Source organism: Saccopteryx leptura, chromosome 13 (assembly GCF_036850995.1).
Source record: "Saccopteryx leptura isolate mSacLep1 chromosome 13, mSacLep1_pri_phased_curated, whole genome shotgun sequence".
NCBI classification, from domain to species: domain Eukaryota; kingdom Metazoa; phylum Chordata; class Mammalia; order Chiroptera; family Emballonuridae; genus Saccopteryx; species Saccopteryx leptura.
The window spans coordinates 49,094,536-49,112,619 of NC_089515.1; the positions used below are offsets into that span (position 1 = coordinate 49,094,536).

Below are 18,084 nucleotides of genomic sequence, written 5' to 3' on the forward strand. Positions count from 1 at the left end.
TTCCACTCTGGAGCCTGCGCATTGGCACACTGACCCAGCCTGAACTCATCCTGTTCCCACTCCTATAAAGCGTAAGCCCAGCCAGGTCGGAGGCGGTAAGTAATACGCCAGCCGCTTTTCACACAACTGGCTCCCTGTTCGTTGAAGATACCCCTAGTGTCTCCGAAAACAATGACGGCTCAGTGTTTGCTCACCAAAGAGGCAGCTCTCAGGAAAGGACTAGATGGACCCAAGAATGTATCTGGAGTAATAGCTGTACCCACCTCTCCCACAAGGGCCATTTCATTTCTAAACCTTTTTTTTTTTTCTAAGCCTCCAGTCCAGGCCCCCTTCACCTTGAGCCCTAACACCGAACAGCGGCACCTCCACCTCGCTGGCCTCCATCTGAAAAGCACCCAAACCAAGGCGCACATGGTTCGCGCCCAAGGGTTTTTGTTGTTTTGTTTTATTTGAGAGCCTGTAGTGTTGACACTCCTGAACTTGGAAGGTCAGTCTCCGGCTTCTGCCAGGCCCAGCGGCGAGCGTGTGGCTCTGGAGCTGTCTGGAGCCGTCTGGAACCGGTGCGGATGTGCGGAAGGAGAGGACTTCAGTCCGCGCTGTGGTCCAAAGCACGCGGGAGTGCAGCTGCTAGGCGACGGGTCCCATTTAATCACCAGTCCCACCCAGGAAGGCACTGTGGAGGAGAGATAGAGAGCAGACCCGCCCCTCTGGCAAAGGGGACAGAGAAAAGGGTGTAAAATCCGAGAGGAGCAGGCACGCCCGGGGGGGCCCCATACAGAGAGCACTCTTCCCATGGAGATATCCCCCGGAGTCCCCCGTCCCCCACCCCCGCTTTCCTACAGAGGCCAGCGTGCCTTCCTTACAGGCCAGGGCTGCAAAGCGCCCAGGGGCCCCGGGAACCAGGGGACCCTACAGCTCCGGCATCCCCCTCTCAGGAAACTGAAGAATCTGAAAAAAGGGTGAGCCGGGGAAGGCTATGTTTTCATCCAAAGCAACAGTGCAGAAAATTAACAGGCAAACCTACAAACCCTGCAGAAAGCCAAAAAATACAGAACACCTTTCCAGGGAGAATGGAGTCCCCGGGCCCCAAAGGCCCTGCCAGGTGACTTCAGCAGAAGAAACAGTGAGCCAGGAGTCTCCATCAACCTGAGAAATCAGTCCAAGTCCCCGCTTCCAGAAGCCACCCAAACCCACCTGAACCCCCGACCCGCACCTATGGTACCTCCGGGCTCAGTGGGTTTCTAGTCTAGCCTGGCCAAGACCAACTTCACCTGTAGTCCCTGACAATGTGCTTGTTCAGCCAACAAATCACTGTTCATTTAAATTACCACAGTGGTAGTTTGAAATTAGATGTCTAAGACCAACAGGGCAGAGAATCAAAGAAAGGACATTACTAACCAGAGGCTGCTTTCTTTCCCCCTCAAAGAAGGAAAAATTATTTTATATATTTTGCTGAACCTTTAAAAAAAGAAAAGAAAAGAAAGAAACAGAGAGAAACAAAAGGAGCCACAGACAAGCGTATACTTCCGCTACGGGCTGACCGGCTCTAAGCGCTTTCACTCTGCACTTTCCCACGGCCATTCCCAACCTAAGGCCAGAACTTGACCAAGCCCAAAAGACCGCCGAAAGGTCAGACATCTAAAAGGTCCTAGGTCCAGCAGAGCGGGATGTCAGAAGTCCCGAACACACGGGTGGATTCCCTCAGGCTTTTCCTTCTGGTTCTCGACAACTTCTGATCCCTTTTGTCAACAGTTGCTATCAAATTACTATTTCTTAAGTCAACATGTTTTCTATCCTTTGCCCTTTAGCAAGGTAAAGGTCTTCTTGAGGAAGAAGGAGTGACGTTTTAAAGGGGTGTCCAGAGGGTGGTAGAGGTGATTCCCCTGCGGTGACATTCTGAGCAGATGTTCAACACACACAAACATGCCCAAGTTTCACAAATGATGTTTGTTTTGGTTTCGACGCCTCGAACAAGACGGCTTCCAGGTCCTTCACACTCAGGCAGCAGCTGACTAACTTCCCACGGGATGCCATCACGCAGGTTTTACCTACAAATATAAGAGGAGGAGTGAGTCAGCACCTTCATGCAGAGCCCCGGACCCATTCGGACCCCTTTCTAACAGCCTCCATCTGGCAGGGTCACACTCCTCAGCCACAGGACCTTTGAACGTGCTGCTGTCTGGAAGGCAAGCTCCACCCTTCCAAGTAACTCCTTCTCTCCCTCAGCTCCCAGTTCAGGATCCCTTCTTAGTTCTCCACACAAACCCCCTATCCCACAATCTTTTTTCTCCTTATATTTTTCCTCCCTAGAAATTTTACAGGGATTTACAGCAGGGCTCAGCAAAAGTTTTATCTAGAAGTCCACAAAGTAAGTATTTTTTGACTCAACCCAGTACTGTGGGGCAAGAGCAGCCACAGACAGCCCAGACATGTTTGGGTGTGGCTGCGTTCCAATAAAACTTTATTCTATGGACACCAAAATTTGAATTGCGTGTAATTTTTACACATTGTGAAATGTTACTCTTCTTTGGATTCTTTTTCAACCATCAGAAATATAAAAGTCTTTCTAGGCTTGTGAACTGTACAAAAGCAGGCCTTAATCCGGATTTGGCCCCTGAGCCGCAGTTTGCTGACCCCAAGTTCATAAAATTACCTGCTTCATGTCTGTCTCTTGCTTAGTCTAAAAGCTCTTTGCAGACAAGACCCTGGTCTGAGCTCATTCACCTTTAAAATCTATTCAAGACATCATCTAGTGGGACTTAGAAAAGGCGGGAAACTCTGAGAGGTCAGAGCCACCAGCACTGTCTACTGATGTTTGATCGTGGGCATTATATAATCACACATGGAAAAAGAGTGGGGATTTATTAGAATTTATAAAGTAACAACTTTTATCTTTCTTTTTTTTTTTAAAGTGAGAGGAGGGCAGACAGAGAAACAGACTCCCCACATGTGTCCCAACCCAGCAAACCCCCTACTGGCAATGCTATGTCCACTAGGGCCGTTGTTCGACAACCAAGCTATTTTTAGCACCAGAGGTGGAGGCTCCACAGAGCCATCCTCAGCACTAGGGGCCAATTTACTGGAACTAATTAAGCCATGGCTGTGGGAGAGGAAGAGAGAAAGAGAAAGAGAAAAAAGGGGGGAGGGGTGGAGAAGATGGTTGTTTCTTGTGTGTGCTCTGACCCAAAATCTAACCTGGGACATCTACATGCCAGGTCGACACTCTACCACTGAGCCATCCGGCTAGGGTAGTGATCAACAAACTCATTAGTCAACAGAGCCAAATATCCACAGTACAACGATCAAAATTTCTTTTGAGAGCCAAATTTTTTACACTTAAACTATATAGGTAGGTACATTGTTATTAACTTAATTAGGGTACTCCTAAACTGGCCTTTGCTAAAAACGTCCTCAATCTGATTGAGCCGCATGTGGCTCTCGAGCCACGGTTTGCCGACCACTGGGCTAGGGCCACAACCTCTTTTCATAATGTTGTATGATCTCAAATATTATTATCATACCAGGAAATTACTTACTAAAAGATTTGGACATCCTCTTTTTAGGAAACATACACTTAAGTATTATATACACATAATATATGTAACTTATCCTCAAACAGGTAAGAAAAGAACTCTGCATTCACACATACAGGTCCATCATTAGACAAAGGACATGAAATGTTAAAACAGGAAAATCTGGGCAAAGTGTCCCCTTATGCTATTTTTATTTTTGCAATGTTTTTTAAGTTTGAAATTATTTCCCAAAAGAAAAAGGAAGAAATTTTTTTTAAAGAAAAAATACAGAGGCCTGACGTGTGGTGGCGCAGTGGATAAAGCGTCGACCTGGAATGCTGAGGTCGCCGGTTCGAAACCCTGGGCTTGCCTGGTCAAGGCACATATGGGAGTTGATGCTTCCAGCTCCTCCCCCCCTTCTCTCTCTCTGTCTCTCCCTCTCCTCTCTAAAATGAATAAATAAAAAAAGAAGAAAATACAGACATGGCCACTAGGGTCACCAGACTAGAGAAAATAAAGATAAGGCCCCATGGCACAGCCACACCGGGCCGGTCGGCATTCTTACAGTGGCCAGTGCCCTCTCTGCCAGCTGGGGGCGGGGCTAACCCCCACTGACTGACGTCCAGGGGGCCCAAGCACTCGCCCCCACTGCACAGATGCAGCCTGAGGGCTTCAGAGTTCCGCCTCCCCCCAGGCCTGCGCCACAGTCAGGTCTTCCATTGCGTCCCCTGCAAGTTCACCAGCGAGGACGAGGGGCGGGGCCCAAGGCATGGGGACGGGACAGCAAAGACTTCAAAGACCAAACCAAGAACTGGTCCACAGAGAAGGGACCCGGTTCCTGATACCTGCACCGCAGCGGGAACGCACTGGCACCAACATCAACCAGAGCAGGCCTGCTGACTGTGGCAGACGCCATCGTTCGCGGAGGGGCAGACTTTCCATAGCACCAGCCTGCTAAGGATTCGTCGTCATGGGCATCCCAGCATTTCTGAGCTGGTATCACACCATGTTACAGATGCACTAAGAGCGTGCCCCGGACACCCTGCCAGGCTCCTCTGTGCGGCTGCCGACGTTCCCGCGCTGCCGGGATTAAACACGCACACGTACACAAAGCAGACGGCAGGGGGCCCTCTACAACTCACCCAGTGCGTCACTGACGCTGGGGTCCCTGCCACAGCGGAACGAAACCTCCCGGGCCGCTGGGAAAGAGCACACAGCAGCAGCTCTCTCTCCCACTGGCATGGGGAGCAGTCGCCCTGGGCACCTGCAGACACCCATGGAAGCCACTGGCTCTCTGGGGCTCTCCACTAGGATGTGACCCCATCCAGACCGTCTGGTGAGACCAGGACTCAGGACGGTCCAGGGACTGCAGACACAGAGACGGAGTAAGCAGGCTGCTGTACCGTCTCGGTCTCTTCACGGCATCTGTCTCCCCAAGAATGCCCCCCACTGCCCAGGAAGGCCCCGGGGGCACAGGCACACTGCCTGCTGACCGTCCACTACTCAAACCTACTTCCTGCAACACCCTCACGCCTCCATACTCCTTAAGCCACTTGTGAGCTTGCTTCTGGGCCTCTCAAACCTGCCCGAGGTTTCACCTCCTCGGGAGAGCTTCCTGACCGGAGGGGAAGCCCCCTGTTCCTCCCTCCCTGTGGCACTTGCTCACCAGGTCCTCCTGGAAGTGCGGTGTCCCTGGCTGTCTCCCTGTCACAGCACAAGCTGCGGAGGGCAGGGCTAGGCTCCCCCATCCTGCACTTATGGCGAATGAGATCAGCAAGCTCATGAGCTGGGCCCATGAAGAGGGGACAAGCGGAGATTTCTAAGAAGACTCCCTCGGCCCCTTTCTCTCCCCCAGAACTGCCCAACTGCCCGTGACATTCCTGCATCACCACTCAGGTACATGAGGATGTCAATGCTGACCTGCCCCCGCCCTCCCTGGGGACTCCATGGGAAGTGGAGGCCTGTTTACATGCCATGAGCCACGCTTCTTCCTTTCAGACTGCCAGCTGTCCTGTATAATGACATTGTGCCATCACCATTCCGGAGAATGAGAGGGACGTGTCCCAGCCTGTCCAAGTCCTCTGTTCTACAAGAAGCTTGTCTGACTGTGGAGAGAACCCTCTACATCAAAGCACCCGTCCAGAGCGCGTCCAGCACCCAGACAGCTGACCTGTTGGTGCAGCAAGCGAAAATGTGTCCGGAAGAGGGCGCAGGCAACCGGAAGGAACAGTGAAGGACAAGCCGGGGGAGGAAGCGAGGCCCCACCTGTGAGCGCATCTGAGATGGACAGACGTGAGGACCGCCATGCACGCCTGGGAGCTTCCACGGCCCAACCATTTTCACACCAGGACACCAAACACGGGGGAAAAAAACAAAACTGAGAAATGTGGCTAACTTCTAGAAAAGCATTGTCAGGGTTATTGGTGCTGTTTTCCTTTCTCTCTCCTTTTTTTTTTTTTTTTTTCCTTTTTGACAGATTCTTAGGCAGCACTGTAAACTGTGTATGTGTGTAGACAGGAAACTGATTAAGTCAGATTCACCCAGTGGTCAATTTTCATCGCCACACAAATTCCTGTTTGCGTAGCCTTGCTCCTCACAGCTATAAAATGCAAACTTTTAAGAGGTACAGTGCCAGAGCCGAGAAGTGCCCACCAAGTGCCCATATGGCTTCTCAAAGAAACAGAAATGCCTTGTGAGATGCCCACTCTGAACGCATGAGCTCAGCACTCTGCAGGGGAGAGGGCCGGCAGAGCTTTATTCGAACTGGTTTGGGGACGCCCCCTGATGCAGATTCCAGCCCGGGTCAGATGCTCCAACATCTGCAGGGGAGCCTGCAACCCCCCAGGTGGCCTGTGATTTCCTCCATGCCTCAGAAGCTCGCGATACCCGGCGCCTCTGTATTGTACACACACCGGGGCACCTAAGAGCACCATCCCCCACCCTAGAAGCATGAGATGAGTGGGCACTAGGACCTTCCAGCCCAACCACTCAGACAAGTCCCTGCCTGCCCTGAGTGTGCTTAGCAACTGCCCCTGGGTATTCCTGGGGACCCTGATTCCCCACCTCAGTCTAGGAATAAGCAAGTCAATCTGTATTCTCCTACACCCCACTTAGCCTCCGGGGTCCCCCTGCTGCAAACAGGCACCAAATGCCCTTTGTTTCAAAGACAAGATGCCAGGCATGGCCTCCAGTGTTGTAGCGGAAATCTCATCAGTTTCTAATTAAATTCCCACAGGAAGCTCTATGTACAAGAGGGTGGGCGGCAGGCAATTCCAGAACACATGCCTGCCCCCCCCCCACAGGCCACATTTTTTCCAAACTTAAGAAGCAATGGAACAGGGGCCTCTCTCTCAGGAAGCAGCATGTTCTCCCAGCACCAGACCCTGGACAGTGTTTGTCACAGCTGCCGAAGCCACCTACCAGCCAGATGGCAGGAAGGGCGGCATCTGCTTTGCCTTAGGGGATGCCCAGAGGGTGGCACAAAAGTCTCCTGTAATAAACCAGGGATGCAGAGAGGCCCAAAACATCAGCCATAATTGCATGCAAGGCCGGCCAAGTTCCAAACACATGCAAGCAGGATTTAGCTGCCTTTAGAAATATGGGACCATTTCAGAGCCCTGGGGTGGGGTGAGGGGATCTCAGTACTCTGTTTAGCCACCATTTCCTCCCTTTCTTTTTATTTTATTATTTTTGTATTATTATTAGGTGAGAAGAGGGGAAATAGTGAGGCAGACTCCTGCATGTGCCCCAACTGGGATCCACCAGCTAACCTCTGTTTGGAGCCAATGCTTGAATCACTGAGCTATTTTTAGTGCCTGAGGCTGACGTTCAGACCAACTGAGCCATTGGCTGTGGGATGGAAAGAGGGAAGAAGTGGGTAAGGGAGGGAGAGAGAAACATATGGTCGCTTCTCCTGACCAGGAATCAAACCCAGGAGGTCCAAACACTGAGCTAATGTTCTACCCACTGAGCCACTGGCCAAGGTCCACTTCCTCTCTTTCAATTAGCCATTTTAAGTACAGGGTCGAAATCTCATTTCTACAGGTCTTCCCTCAACTTCTGCCCTACACATGAGAGGTCTCATCTCATGGATTATAACATCCCAGGCACATTAGGACTGGCTGCAGCCTCGCACTACTGACCATCTGTTGGGCAGATAAAATGTATTATGCTCACTTTGTTAAAAATGGCACTGCCCACGTGAGGCCATCGCCCAGGTGATATTAATGTGTGTTAAGAATCCTTGTAGCCTGGGGCTTGGTTTTGGGATTAAGCCTTTCCCACCCTTTTTTTATGTGGGGTGGTACAATCCAATAGTGCCTCAGAGAAGTGACTTTGTATTAGAGACTTCCCTATTTTGTATATTGGATTAGAGGTTGTGAAGCTACAATATAAAATGGGGGCAGAACGAGAGTTTGCTCTCTTGGTACCCGGTGCCTCTGTATTGTACACACACCGGGGCACCTAAGAGCACCGCCCCCCATCCTAGAAGCACGGTTTCAAAGACAAGATGCCTGAGATGATTAGCATGAGAGAGCAGAGGGAGCAGAGCAGAGAGCAGAAAGAGGCCATGTGGCCAGGAGAAGCAGCCAAGATGGCGGAGTGCTGAGTAAGATGCCAGTTTGTGTAGAGTTTGTATCTGGGATAAGGAAGGAGATGGGGAACTAAGGAGAATAAGGCTGGTGAGCTAGAAACCTTTGATTCTAGGAAACTCGGATAAGTCAGTGGCTTTGTGAGCACTGAATGTGAGTGGGTTTTGGAGCCCAGTGTGTGTTTTTACTTGCCCGCCGGGTGCAAGCTAGAATTAAAGAAAATGGCCTATCAGTTTTTGGCTCTGTTGTTTCTTTACCAACTGTCCGAATCCAATGCAAACCTGCATGAGCCAGGCGGCTGCTTTGATAGTGGCAGCCCTGGCTACTGGCTTTACACCGTCTCTCCATTTCCTGCCTGGCTTAGGTGTGTGGGACCTAAGTCCTGAGTTGTTCCCAGAAGTACACACGTGTAATAGAGAGGGCCAGGTTACTGCCTGACTGTCCCAGCACCAGAAACATGGTCTTCCTCTTTGCACTCACTCAGGAAATCACCAAGGTCACGATCCAACCGATTTCAACGCACCGCTTCCAGGAGGGAACCAAATGTTTAGTTGAACTATGTCAAAACAGGAAAGACAAGGACCTTGTTGGGCAGATAAAATATATTATGCTTGCTTTGTTAAAGATGGCGCTGCCCACGTGGAAGCCGTTGCCCAGGTGCTGTTAATGTGTGTTGGGGGCGGGCTATGGGCTGGCAGGATCCTTGTAGCCTGGGGCTTGGTTTTAGGACTAAGCCTTTCCCACCCTTTTTGATGTGGGGTGGTACAATCCCATCATGCCCCAGATAAGTGACTTTGTATGATATTAGACACTTCCCTATTTTGTATGTTGGATTAAAGATTTGGATTTCTACACTATAAAATGGGAGCAGAATGGGAGCTTGCTCTCTTAGTTCCTGAGATTATCACTAGAGGAGAGAGCAGAGAAAGGCCACGTGGAGGAGGCCAGGAGAAGCAGCCAAGATAGTGGAGTGCTAAGTGAGAAGCCAGTTTGTGCAGAGTTTGTGCAGAGTGAAGGAAGGAGATGGGGAACAGAGGTGTATAGAGTCTGGTGAGCTAGAAACCTTTGATTCTAGGAAACTCAGATAAGTCAGTGGCTTTGTGAGCATTGAATGAGTGGGTTTTGGAGCCCAGTGTGTGTTTTTACTTGCCCTCCGGGTGCAAGCTAGGATTAAAGATGATGGCCCATCAGTTTTTGGCTCTGTTGTTTCTTTACCAACTGTCCGAATCCAATGCGAACCTGCATGGGCCAGACAGCTGTGATGGTGGCCCTGGCTACTGGCTTTACAGACCTGTAAACAGATTATCACGTGTAGACACAGACGTTCTCAAAAACACTAAACAGAACACTGCTCCTAAAATCATCATTCTTTTCAAATGTAGTGACCTGAAAAGTTGTTCACAATATGCCGTTCAGGTGAAAAGTGTCCCAAAACAGCATGTGTTATGTGGTCTTATTTCTGTAAGAAAGAAAATTTCACATGTGTACTCACACACACTCTAGTGGTTATCACGGAGCAGTGAGCTCACAGGCAGTTTTATTCCCCCTTTTTCTCCTCTGTAATTTCTCTACCACACACTACACCTGTGATAAGGCAAGCCTCTCAGTGGTCTCTCTCTACCCGGTCAGTCGTCTCTGAGCTCAAGGAGTAGAGCGGTCTTGTGTCTAATGATTAATGCCAAGTTCACTGATATCCTGATATCACTTCAACCATGAACAGGACAAACTTCTCACATGAGCGACCTGAAGTCCAGTTCTTCCCAGCAAGCAGGAAGGCGGGCAGTGACCAGCAGTGATAAGGAAAGCCCTGGGGCGTGGCAGAGTGGATCCAGTTACAGAATAAACGCTCCAGGAAAGATGGCTGAAAACCAATGAACTATAGAGTCAACAGAAGTTAGAAGAAACCACAGACCACACCCAATGGAAGCTTAAGGAAGATAAGCAGAAACCAATTGAAAATGATAATGTAATAGAGAGGATTAAAGAAGCCAAAGTCACAGTGAATAAAGCATAAACCGGGAATGCTGAGGTCACAGGTTCAAAACCCCAGGCTTTCCTGGTCTAGGCACATATGAGAAGCAACTACTATGAGTTTATGCTTCCCACTCCTCCCCCTCTTCTATCCTCTCTCTAAATAAAATCTATAAATAAATAAACAAACAAACCAACAATAGATGAATAAAATTAAACTTCCAGCAAGCTGGATCAAGAAAAAGGAGAAAAGGCAAACATAATCAATATTAAGGATGAAAAGGGACCATGACTACACATTATAAGGATTAAAAAAAATGATAAAAGAATATTATGAAAAACTTTTGGACAAGACATTTGAAGACTTAAATGAAATGAACAAAATCTCAGAAAAATACAACCCATCAAAACTGGCCCAAGGAAAAAATAAAGACAGCCTGACCAGGTGGTGGCGCAGAGAATTAAAGTGTCGGCCTGGGACATCTAGGACCCAGGTTCAAAACCCCAAGATAGCCGGCTTGATCATGGACTCATAGATATGACCCCATAGTCGCTGGCTTGAAGCCCACGGTCACTGGCTTGAAGCCCAAGGTCACTGGCCTGAACCCAAGGTCACTGGCTTGAAGTCCAAGGTCACTGGCCTGAGCCCAAGGTCGCTGGCTTGAGCAAGGGGTCACTGGCTCAGCTGGTACCCCCCAGTCAAGGCACATATGAGAAAGCAATCAATGAATAACTAAGGTGCCACAACTACAGAATGATGCTTTTCATCTCTCTCCCTTCCTGTTTGTCTGTCCTCTCGCTCTCTCTCTCTCTTTTGCTATATAAATAAATAAAGACAAAATTGTCCTATAGCTGTTCAAAGAACTGAACATCAACAGTTTTTCAAAATCTTTGCACAAAGAAAGGCGTCAGGCGATTCCCAGCCAGTTTTGGCAAGATCTACTAAACATTCAGGGAACAAATAATTCTAATCTGACATAAACTATTTCACATAAAAGAAAAATAAATCACTCACCCGACGTGTTCTGTGAGGCTAGTCAACCTTTTACCAAAGCCTGACGAGGATATTACAAAGTAAGGAAACAACAAACCAATCTCAGTCACTAAGAGAAACAAGGAAGTCCTAAACAAAATATCTACAAACTGAATGCTGCTTTTATTTATTTATTTATTTTTTTGTATTTTTCTGAAGCTGGAAACGGGGAGAGACAGTCAGACAGACTCCCGCATGCGCCCAACCGGGATCCACCCGGCACGCCCACCAGGGGCGACGCTCTGCCCACCAGGGGGCGATGCTCTGCCCAATCCTGTATGCTCTCGTTCATATGTGGAATCCTTTTCTTTTTCCTTCTTTCCCAAGTGACAGGAGGGGAGATAGAAGGACAGACTCCCACATGCACCTCGACCAGGATCCACCCAGCAACCCCATCTGGGGCCGATACTCTGCCCATCTGAGACCCTGCTCACAACTGAGCTATATTTAGTGCCTGGCAGAGGCGCCACAGAGCCATCCTCAGTGCCCAGGGCCAACGCGCTTGAACCAATCAAGCCATGGCTGCGGGAAGAGAAGACAGAGAGAAGGGGGAAGGGAGGAGAAGCAGATGGTCGCTTTTCCTGTGTGCCCTGACCGGGAATCGAAACCAGGACATCCACATGCCGGGCTGACACTCTACCACTGAGCCAACCAGCCAAGGCCACATGTGGAATCTAAAACAACCACACACCTAAGGAAAAAAACCAGATTTGTGGTTACCAGAGGCAGGTGTTCTGTGGAGGAGAGAACTGGGTAAAGGTGGCCAAAGGACACAAACTTCCAGTTATGAGACACGTAAGCACTGGGCACATAATACACAACATGATAACTTTGGTTAACACTGCTTATGGTGTATTTTTGTGTGTGTGTGTATTTTTCTGAACTTGGAAACAGGGAGGCAGTCAGACAGACTCCTGCATGCGCCTGACCAGGATCCACCCGGCACACCCACCAAGGGGCGATGCTCTGCCCATCCGGGGCGTCGCTCTGTCGCAATCAGAGCCATTCTAGCACCTGAGGCAGAGGCCACAGAGCCATCCTCAGCACCCGGGCCAACTTTGCTCCAATGGAGCCTTGGCTGCGGGAGGGGAAGAGAGAGACAGAGAGGAAGGAGAGGGGAGGGATGGAAAGGAGATGGGCGTGGCCCTGGCTGGTTGGCTCAGTGGTAGAGCGTCGGCCTGGCGTGCAGGGATCCCGGGTTCGATTCCCGGCCACGGCACACAGGAGAAGCGCCCATCTGCTTCTCCACCCCTCCCCCTCTCCTTCCTCTCTGTCTCTCTCTTCCCCTCCCGCAGCGGGGCTCCATTGGAGCAGAGATGGCCCGGGCGCTGGGGATGGCTCCTTGGCCTCTGCCCCAGGCGCTGGAGTGGCTCTGGTCGTGACAGAGCAATGCCCCGGAGGGGCAGAGCACTGCCCCCTGGTGGGCAGAGTGTCACCCCCTGGTGGGCGTGCCGGGTGGATCCCGGTCGGGTGCATGCGAAGTCTGTCTGACCGTCTCTCCCCGTTTCCAGCTTCAGAAAAATACAAAAAAAAAAAAAAAAAAGAAAAGAAAGGAGATAGGCGTTTCTCCTGTGTGCCCTGGCCGGGAATTGAACCCGGGACTCCTGCACACCAGGCCGACGCTCTACCACTGAGCCAACCGGCCAAGGCCTTATGGTGTATTTTAAAAGGTGTTAAGAGAACAGATCCTAAAAGTTCTCGTCACAAGAGAAGAAAATTTTTGTAACTATACGAGGTGACAGATGTTAGCTAACTGTGGCAATCATTTGACAACATACGTATGTGAAGTCATTACTCTGTACACCTTAAGTTCATACAGTGAGGACTGTCAATCATACCTCAGTAAAAGTGAAAACATTTAAAAAATTTTAAAAACCGCGTGTGTTTGGTGCTGAGTTTCAGAGCCAGCAGCAATGCCAACAACAGCACTAATCGTCAGCCTGGAAAAAGGATTTATTTGTTCTGTTACTTGAAGAACTGAGACAAGTTGTGGGAAGTTTCTTAACGGGACAGTGGTTTGAAGATCACCTTCTCTTCATTATGCCAGAAACGGTCTCAGTCCAGCAGCCTTCAGATGACAATAACACTTGTATCCACATACTCAAGAAAGGGGCCCCTCTTCCACCTTCCACTTCAGAAAAAGCCTGTGGATAGAATTTCTGTCTATAGACAGACTCATTGTTTTAGCTCCTTGTCCAGGGTCTCTTCTTATTTAGCAAGATCTGAGGAGGCTGCTATGAAAACGGCTCCGCGTGTTGTGGCTCCCAAGGAGTTGTTCTGGCCACCAAATAAGGATGAAATTCTGCTCGGTGGCTCAGAACCGAAACGGTACGTTGTTCTACTTAAGCCACCACGTGCTCCGGCTGTACAACAGCCCCCGGCCGGCAGGGTGCAGCAGACCCTCTTTATTGTGACTAACGGTGAGGACATGGTTTTCTCCACACTGTTTTCTGTCTGGGCACCAAACGTGAAACAGCTAAAATGTCTTAGCCTCAAAAGCAGTACAGCCCTGGCCAGTTGGCTCAGTGGTAGAGCGTCGGCCTGGCATGCAGGGGACCCGGGTTCAATTCCCGGCCAGGGCACACAGGAGAAGCGCCCATTTGCTTCTCCACTCCCCCCCCTCCTTCCTCTCTCTCTCTTCCCCTCCCGCAGCCAAGGCTCCATTGGAGCAAAGATGGCCCGGGCGCTGGGGATGGCTCCTTGGCCTCTGCCCCAGGCGCTAGAGTGGCTCTGGTCGTGGCAGAGCGACGCCCCGGAGGGGCAGAGCATCGCCCCCTGGTGGGCGTGCCGGGTGGATCCCGGTCGGGCGCATGCGGGAGTCTGTCTGACTGTCTCTCCCCGTTTCCAGCTTCAGAAAAATACAAAAAAAAAAAAAAAAAGCAGTACAGTCGCCAATTTTCTCATGTGTGTATTATTTTGCAGTATGGATAAATATTACTAATTGTTTTGATTCTTCTCAAAAGGTGCTGCTCTTCACCAAAAATGTCGGTTATGCCTGACCTGTGGTGGCACAATGGATAGCGCATCAAATTGGAGCACTGAGGTGGCCAGTTCGAGACCCCAGGCTTGCCCAGTCAAGGCACATGCAAGAATCAGTTGATGAACAACTGAAGTGAAGCAACTATGATCTCACTCCCTCTCTCTCTTTCCCTTCCTATCCCTCTAAAAAGTCAATAAATTTTAAAAAAAATTTAATATAAATTATGGTTAATGATTTGTTCCCTGACACTGCGATCTGTGACCAATCTGTGTTCTGTCTGTGTCTTCTAGGTGAGATGAACACACTATCTGTACTTCCAATATCAGTGACATGCAAATATGATAATACAGCCATGGTTTTAGACATGAATATATAGAAAATAGTATTTTAAAGCATATATGTCTCAAAATACAAAATACCTGGGATTATAGCTAACAAAACATTACAATAGGCCCTGGCTGGTTTGCTCAGTGGTAGAGCGTTGGCCTGGCATGCAGGAGTCCCGGGTTTGATTCCCAGCCAGGGCACACAGGAGAAGCGCCCATCTGCTTCTCCACCTCTCCCCCTTTCCTTCCTCTCTGTCTCTCTCTTCCCCTCCTGCAGCCAAGGCTCCATTGGAGCAAAGTTGGCCCGGGCGCTGAGGATGGCTCTGTGGCCTCTGCTTTGGGCGCTAGAATGGCTCTGGTTGCAACAAAGCGACATCCCAGATGGGCAGAGCATCACCCCCTGGTGGGCATGCCGAGTGGATCCCGGTCGGGCACATACGGGCGTCTGTCTGACTGCTTCCCCGTTTCCAACTTCAGAAAAATACAAAAAAAACCCAAAACATTATAATACATTTATGAAGAACTTTTTGAAAGTCTTGAAAGACATTTTTGAAAATATCTAAGAAATGGAAAGTCATTCCATGTTCAGGGATTGGAAAAGTCAACAGAAAGGGGTTAATCAGTTCTCCCTCAACTGATCAACAGAGTCCATACGGCTCTAATCAAATTCCCTGATGCTGTTTTGCTTTACATGACCACTGATTTATACAGAAGGGTCAAGGGCGGAGAACAGCCAGGGCCACGCTGGAGAAGTCAGGGCGGGGTGGGAGACTTACCTGCCCAGGTGTGGAAAAGCCATGTGTGATGGTCAGTTTCATGTGACAACTTGACTGGGTCATATGGTACCCAGATATTTATATTATCAAACATTATTCTGGGCATGTCTGAGGGTGCTTTGTTTTTTTATTTATTTATTCATTTTAGAGAGGAGAGAGAGAGAGTCAGAGAGAGAGGAGGGGAGGAACAGGAAGCATCAACTCCCATATGGGCCTTGACCAGGCAAGCCCAGGGACTCAAATTGGCAGCCTCAGCGTTCCAGGTCAACAGTTTGTCTGCTGCGCCACCACAGGCCAGGCTGAGGGTGTTCTGGGATGAGATTAACAATAATATCCGCAGCCTGAGTGAAGTCACTTGCCCTCCCCAGTGTGGGCAGGCCTCATCCAATCCGGTGGAGGCCTGCCTAGAACAGAAGACTGAGGAGAGTAAGGAGCGTCTGCTCTCTCCACCTGCCTGTTTTTGAGGTGGAAAATTGGTCTTTTCCTGCTTTGAGACTAGAACTTATACCTTCGGCTCTCCTGGTTCTCAGAACTACAAGCTTGGCCCTTTAATAAACCTCTTTCTATACACAGATATAGGATTACTGGTTGTGTTTCTCTAGAGAGCCCGGGGAAGGGAGAGCTGGGGACTGGGCCCAGCCTGGATCTGTGTCTCACCTTTGCCACGGATAACTGAGACTGGGCAAGCAGCATCCTGTCTGTCTCTGGATCCCTGAGCCCTCATTTCTAAATGACTTTCACCCCATCTCTCACACTGAGAATCCCACAGGTCTGACGTACAGCCCAAAAACCACACTAAGTGACTCCCAGGTCTGACGTACAGCCCAAAACCACACTAAGTGACTCCCAGGTCTGACGTACAGCCCAAAACCACACTAAGTGACTCCCAGGTCTGACGTACAGCCCAAAACCACACTAAGTGACTCCCAGGTCTGACGTACAGCCCAAAAACCACACTAAGTGACTCCTGAAGTCACATGCTGACTTGCCCACAGGTTACCTTAAGGAAACACACTTGCTTTGGAGCTCATCAGTAAATCTCACCCAGGAGTAACACCCCTTCCCACCCTGTGCTCTCGGGAATTAATTCAAGAGAGGCTGAGAGAGAAGCTTCCGCTTGTGTGCCTGGTGTGTGGCAGACGGGCCGCTCAAACCAAGTCCCCCGCAAGTTCACGGCCCGCTTCTCTTCGGAAACTCAGCCCTCCCTCTGCTCCTGCAGAGCTGCCCGCTCAGTGTTTACATTTGGGAAAAGTGGGGAGTGACCATCTATCTGCCTTTCCTGTCGGCTTTCAGGGTGCTGTGTGCCGTCGTGAGGGTCAGAGCAGTTCCCCCCACAAGCAGCACAGCCCGGGGTCAACCGTTTGGCCAGAGAACAAGAACACACACCCACCTGGCCCTGCGGGATTTTCAAAGGTGAGCCGTCCCCCTCCCCCCAGCCCAGGAGCCCAGGAGGCAGCTGCTGTCCCTGCCCGCACCTGTATTTGATATCGAACACTGTGGAGTCCTCGTCTTCGTCATCCTCTTCATTCAGCGGGGCCATTTCCACTCGCTCGGCCGGGGTGGTGATGATGTCATACTTGCGGGTCTTCTTCAACCTCTTTCCTGACCTGGAATAGAAGCGTACTCCTGAGAACTCCCATGATCCACTGGGGCACACCACTCTGCTGTCCCCAGCCTGGATTCCCGGAGGTCCAGCCAATATCCCAGCCCCTGCACATTCATCCATGGGGCCTCGGGCATGTTCCTGACCTGCATACCCTTGGTGGTCCTCAACCACAAAACAAAGATGACTCTATCTGCCCTGAGCCCTGGAAAACACAGTAACCAGAATAAACAATACTGCCCAAATGCAGTATTTTAAAAAGGTAAAAATCAATGCAAAGAAAATCTAGCCCTGGCCCTGGCCAGTTGGCTTAGTGGTAGAGCATTGGCCCGGAGTGTGGAAGTCCCAGGTTCGATTGCCAGTAGGGCAGACAGGAGAAGCGACCATCTGCTTCTCCCGCCCTCCCCCACCCCTTCCCCCATCTCTCTCTCTCTCTCTTCCCCTCCCTCAGCCATGGCTCAAATGATTCAAGCAAAGTTGGTGCCAGGTGCTGAGGATGGCTCCATGGCCTTGGCCTCAGGCACTAGAATAGCTCAGTTGCTGAGCAATGGAGCAGCAGCCCAGATGGGCAGAGAATCATTTGGTAGGCGGCCTCCTGGGTGGATCCAGGTTAGGGCACATGTGGGAGTCTGTCTCTCTGCCTCCCTGCCTCTCACTGAATAAAAAAAAAAAAAATCCAGCCCTGCAGTTGCACACAAGTGAGGCACCCCACCCCTCAACCCTCACCCTCGTCCTAGCCATGCTGTATTGCATGGTCACTGCTCCATGGCCCAGTGGCATTTGCTGCGTTAAGAGCACTGCCCTGTGGTCTGCCCAGGGGGGGACTGGGTCAGGGCCTCGCCACTTCCTCCCTGTGTGGTCATGGGCAAGTGAGTTCCTCTCCCGAAGCCTCACTCTCCCCCTAAGTAAGTGGGACAAGAATAGTATTTGTCCCTCACAGGCGAGGGTGGGATCCAGCGAGACGGTGCATGTCACCAGCCTCAACGCAGGAGGCTCTCAGCAAACATGACTGTCAGTAAACATAACAAGCAAACGGAAGTGTTACGGCCTCCCTGGTAGGACCAGGACTTGTAAAAAAGGAGTCAATATTGTATCCATCATGAGGATTTATGAGGCCAGTGAGTTAGCACGCTAAGCTTTTCCTTCTGAAATAACAGGAGGCCACTGTGAGCCCCAGGGAAAGTGCTGAGACAAGGCCTTCATTCTCCAGTGTCAGTCTCTCCACAGGAAGAAGGCGACATTTACCAGAAAACAGTGGAGCCTTCGCGGTGCCACTCGGAAAGCTGCTGTT

General features: G+C 50.3%; 1 protein-coding gene across 1 annotated transcript in view; it reads right to left on the reverse strand.

Annotated features, from left to right (window-relative positions):
* Positions 1 to 1,405: 1,405 nt before the first annotated feature.
* Positions 1,406 to 18,084, reverse strand: part of FAM174B (family with sequence similarity 174 member B) — a 32,975-nt gene continuing 16,296 nt past the window's right edge. Inside the window, exons 2-3 of the mRNA XM_066355340.1 lie at positions 16,666 to 16,797; positions 1,406 to 2,048 (exon numbers count right to left, since the gene is read on the reverse strand). Of these exons, the coding sequence (XP_066211437.1) occupies positions 2,045 to 2,048; positions 16,666 to 16,797 (136 nt within the window). The 3' untranslated portion in view covers positions 1,406 to 2,044. The remainder of the gene's footprint in view (positions 2,049 to 16,665; positions 16,798 to 18,084) is intronic.